Source organism: Rhagoletis zephyria, unplaced genomic scaffold (genome assembly GCF_001687245.7).
Source record: "Rhagoletis zephyria isolate East Lansing unplaced genomic scaffold, Rhagoletis_zephyria_1.1 Rzeph_scaffold_00087, whole genome shotgun sequence".
NCBI classification, from domain to species: Eukaryota; Metazoa; Arthropoda; class Insecta; order Diptera; family Tephritidae; genus Rhagoletis; species Rhagoletis zephyria.
The window spans coordinates 215,435-220,726 of record NW_016157171.1 but is presented as its reverse complement, the minus strand read 5'-3'; the positions used below and the strand labels follow the sequence as shown (position 1 = coordinate 220,726).

Sequence of the window (5,292 nt, the reverse complement as noted above, 5' to 3'; positions counted from 1 at the left end):
AAGCCACAATAACATTGACAAATACATAGTTTAGGAAGAGCCTGCCTGAAACTATACAAAAAAGCAAATAAGCAAATGGATGTATAGAATTGACAACAACAACCACGCTGTCGAGTTTAAATAGCGGCAAATCAGCTGCACTTGATAGTAGTTGGTTGAATAAGGAAAATGAATTAGCAACAAGAGTTTACGGGATGTACATAGCTCAGTGGTTAACGCTTCTGACTTTGAACATCGAATTCGCAGGTTCGATCCCTGCTGAAGTCTAGAAAAAAGAAGTCTGATGAAGAGATATGGTGATCTCCGAAATAGCTGCTATAACTTCTACCGCTTAGACTTTGTTGCTTTTTCAATTTTTCCTAATAAACAATCGTGGTACAAAGCTCAATAAAATTATTAAAAAAATTGACAATTTAAAAATATTCATTTTGCTAGAGAATTTTGATGTCTGTATTTGTGATTTTTTTTCATTTTTTCCTCGCCCCGTTCTCGAGATATTTGGAAAATTATTAAATCGATTTGTTTTTGTTTTTGTGCTGTAAAGTTTTTAAAAATGTATTAATCCAACTCAAATTTCAAATTTATTTATTATTTATGTTTATGCATCAATCCTAAAAATTTGAAACAAATCAAACACATGAAGTGTGAATCCCGTCCGTTTTGGTATGGAAACCCCTATATCTGAGCCATTCGTAAAAAAAATTATGTCATGTCGCCGATTCGCTTCAATTTTTTTTGTGGGTTCTATACATGGCCCTTAGGGTGTTCAAAACGCGCACTTGGCGGCGTGGCTCCGTAACGTAAACATCAAGCATGGATACATTACGATTTGCAAGTAAATGAAAATATTTGGGGGCGGAAGTAACAATAAGAAAGACTTCGCCAGTAACTCCCCAAAGATTTCTTGCGAACTCGGCATTGGAAACAGCACAATTCCTTTTAATATTATTTTTATTTCTTTCACTTACCCGAAACACCAAACTGGAGCTAGTGAACGTTGGACGATTGTCATTTAAATCCAACACCTCAACGCGCAACAAACGTATCGACTTCTTAGGTGGATTGCCACCGTCCGTGGCTGCCACCGCCAAACGATAAATACTTCGATCCTCATGATCTAGAACGACTCGTGTGTGAATTACACCCGTAGCCGCATCAATGCTGAACATCCCGTAACCGTCTGAATCACGGCCTCTCAGTATCGAGTAGGTGATCGAAGCATTCTGCCCGTTGTCGCGATCGACGGCACGAATACGTACCACTTCACTGCTAGGCGGCTGATCTTCGCGTACACTGACCACATCCTCTTGTGGATCAACAATGACCGGCGCATTGTCGTTGACATCGGCTATGTGCACCTTGACGGGTACACGCACACTGCGGTAGGGGGTACCTTGATCGCGAGCCTCCGCCACTAGATCGTAAACGGCGCGTAGCTCGCGATCGATCGATTCACGGGTGGTGATCTCACCTGAAATTATGGAGAAAATAAAAACATAGACGGAAGTTAAATTAAAATTACGGAAAAATAAGAGAGATAAGTAGTTACGTACAGGGCCGGCTTTAGGCAGGACGAGCGGGGCGGTCACCCTGGGCGCCTAATCTTGGGCGCAAAATTTTGAGGTGGCGTTTAATTTTTTTATTACATACAATTTTAAAATGTGAAAATCAGCAATTAACATCTTATCATTCTGGAGCTCTTACTCGGCTTAAATATATATCTAGTCAGTAAACCAAATTCAGAAAATCGAAACTCGCTGCAAGACCATCATATTTGACATTCCCACGCCATAAAACATAAGAGTTGGGCAGTACCTTAGAACAAAAACAAAACAAAAAAATTCAGCTCGCGAAAGAGCTGGTTATGAAATTGCAGTTCTTGTTTGTAGTAGGCTTAGACTTTTTAAATTTTCTTTGTTCACTGAGAAAAAGGATTAGTTTCGACAACTAAAGATATTTAGTTCCCGAATTTTGACAATATTTGGGAACTGTTACCAAGGAATGGGAACTATTACCATGGGTTGGTAATTATAACTAAATATATTAAAACTTATATTATTCATCTAGGTTGTACCAAATCGTTAATTTAGTGGAAAGGTTTGGCAAATACTAATAAATATTTTTTTGAAGCATATTTCTACAAATTTCATTCAACTTAACGTATGGTTGATAAAAGGATGTCGTTAAGCTCTGCTAATACAGATAAGCTTTCTTTCAACACATGGTTAAGTCATAGTTACCAAATCTTAGTTGAGGCAACCACGATTTGGTTTGAGAGCGGAACATATTCATGCTTGTGAGCCACCCCTAAATAATGCTGATCGCTCTCTGAGCACATGTGTGTCTCACATACGAAGAGCGCCAGCTGAGCAATGCACACAGTCACGGTTGCCACTCACCTAAATTTTTGTGGACCAAAACGTGTACCAAAATTAAAAAAAGCACCAAAATAATTTTCAACATAAACATTTAAATATTTATTATAGATAATTTTAAAATGGACATTTGATACTGCAAATCCTTAAACTAAAATACATATACATTTGTCATTTCATGTTTTTTTGTTTTATTTTTGCTGTCTAAAATACAAAAATAATGAAGGGATCTTTATGCTCAAGAAATTCAAGCTTTACTTTTAATACAAGGCAAAATTGGTCTTTTTAATGAAATTTGTAGTAGGGAAACAAATAATTTTACTATTTTCTAACAATTTTAGTTATTTAAAAGAATAAAGTATATTTACATATTTTGATTTTTTTTTTAATGTACATACTATGTATGTATGTATTTGCATATACATATATATGTACGTATGTACATACATAAAACACAGTAGTTTTTTAAAGGATCAAAATCAGAGAAAGAAAAACTCCATAAATAAGAATTGTTGTTCGTAACGGGTTTAATGTCAATTAAAATTTAAAAAATTCTACTTTCTCTCCAAACATACAGATGAAAAGTACGGCCTGTACACAACTCTTTAGCGAGCATGATATTATTGAGGGTTTTAAACTCAAGCTTATTGCGCAGCTTTGTCTTTATTAAGCTCAACTCGAAAAATTTACGTTCTGCCGAGCTATGTGGAAGACTAAGGCCCAATTTCAGATGGCCTATTTAAGCAGAGATTGTTGATTAACTTCCACTATTCATTTTCAGGTCATACATTTAATCTGCACTTAAATGGCCAATATCGGCTATTTAAATATGAGATATGCAACCCTGTGTTTGTACCAAACAACCAAGATTGATTGGTAGGTTATTTAATCAATCCCACCAAATACACATAGTGGCAACGTTCGTACTGTGCGGTCACTTAAACTTTCGCTTGAAAGAATTTCCAAAGTTNATCTGGCAACGTTCGTACTGTGCGGTCACTTAAACTTTCGCTTGAAAGAATTTCCAAAGTTTAACTCGTTTACAAAGTGCTAAGCAGTTCTAATTTGTGTTATTCACACCGTAAAAAGTTTACTGAAGCCAAATTCCAATAAATTGACTTGATTTAGTCATAAAGTGCGTTGATTGAAAAGTTTTATTTTGTCGGCCTTCGTGCATATTTGCCTGCTTTGGTGCATTATTGTTTAATTTATTTTTAAGTTTTATTGTTAAGTTCAGCACGGTTTCTAACCACTGAACTTCACTAAATAAGACCACTAGCTATTAAACCGCCAATTACTGTGAGCTTGAAATGTTTTCGTACAATACATTCCTAATTTCGCTATTTTTATTCTTTTTTAATAAAATTCGCTGAAAATGTCCTGTCTATTCGAAAAATGTAATGTAAAAGCCGGTTCGGACCGTTTTGTGGCGTGCTGGCTTTGCGATGAACTGTCTCATTTAAAGTGTGCTGGTATTAATGGGAGAGTTCTGGATATGATTATTGGAGACAATGGACTTCGCTGGTCATGTCCAAAGTGTAAAAAAACTGTTGTGGATCTCTGTAAACTATTTAGAACCGCTAGAAATGGATTTTCGGAGATAAGCAAAGAGCTAAAACTGCTCAACNTATGATTATTGGAGATAATGGACTTCGCTGGTCATGTCCAAAGTGTAAAAAAACTGTTGACNCGGACCGTTTTGTGGCGTGCTGGCTTTGCGATGAACTGTCTCATTTAAGTGTTGCTGGTATTAATGGGAGAGTTCTGGATATGATTATTGGAGACAATGGACTTCGCTGGTCATGTCCAAAGTGTAAAAAAACTGTTGTGGATCTCTGTAAACTATTTAGAACCGCTAGAAATGGATTTTCGGAGATAAGCAAAGAGCTAAAACTGCTCAACGAGAAGTTCAAGAAGTATGAGGATGAATTCAAAGAATTTAAATTATTAGATACTTCCTCCTCTCCTTCTCCTGGAAAAGGTCTTAAAAGACGTAGGAGAGGCGTGGAAATTATTGTGTTGAATCCCATCACTGTGGACCTTGATCTTCCCCAGAACCGCCCACTTTTGACTCCAGCTATGAACAAAGAGCTCATAAGTTTTAACACACCGATTCCTCAGCGGACTGAATCTCCCCAACCACGTCCTTCTTCTACTGGAGTCTCACTAAATTCCTGTTCAACAGCTTCATCTCAACCCTCTACCACATCTGAAGCCATCTCCGATTGCCTCAACACCGTTCCGAAGGAAGTAGTCTTGCTCCTTCCAAAAACTCCACAACTACATCTCAACCCCCTACCACATTCGGAGCCATCGTTGCTCCTTCCAAAAATTTGACAGCTGTACCGCAACCCCCTACCACATCTGAAACCGTTTCCGATTACGTTAACCCCGTCCCGAGGGATTTAATCGTTGTCCCTTCCAAAAAATCGGTCTTTGTATCTAGGTTTTCAAATGATACCACTGTCCATAATGTGAAGGGGTATTTAACTTCCAGGCTGATAGAAAATGAGTTGCATGTACGCATGTTAAGATTCTGGTATGAAAGAAGCATTTCTTCATTTAAAAAAGACATAACCGAAGACTGCTTTGATAGAGTAATGAGCCCATCTTTTTGGCCAAGCGGTGCCTTCATTCGCGAATTTGAATTTAGATCTAGACCGCAAGGGCAAAATTTGGCTCAACTTCCGCCTTCCACCTCGGCATCAAAAAACTAATAAGTAACCTCACCATCAGCATTTACTACCAAAATGTGAGAGGTTTGAACACAAAGCTATCAAGGTTACACTTGCAGTCCCATGATTTTGACTTCGAAATACTGGTGTTTACTTAAACCTGGCTCAAGCCGAATGTGTTCAACTCCGAAATTTTGTGTCCTAAGTATAAAGTGTTTCGAAACGACCGTTTGAATAAAAAA

General features: G+C 37.5%; 1 protein-coding gene across 1 annotated transcript in view; it reads right to left on the bottom strand.

The window, feature by feature from the left end:
* Nucleotides 1–5,292, bottom strand: part of ds (dachsous cadherin-related 1) — a 389,037-nt gene that overhangs the window by 305,073 nt on the left and 78,672 nt on the right. Inside the window, exon 3 of the mRNA XM_017630280.1 lies at nt 969–1,471. Coding sequence (XP_017485769.1) covers nt 969–1,471 — 503 coding nt within the window. The remainder of the gene's footprint in view (nt 1–968; nt 1,472–5,292) is intronic.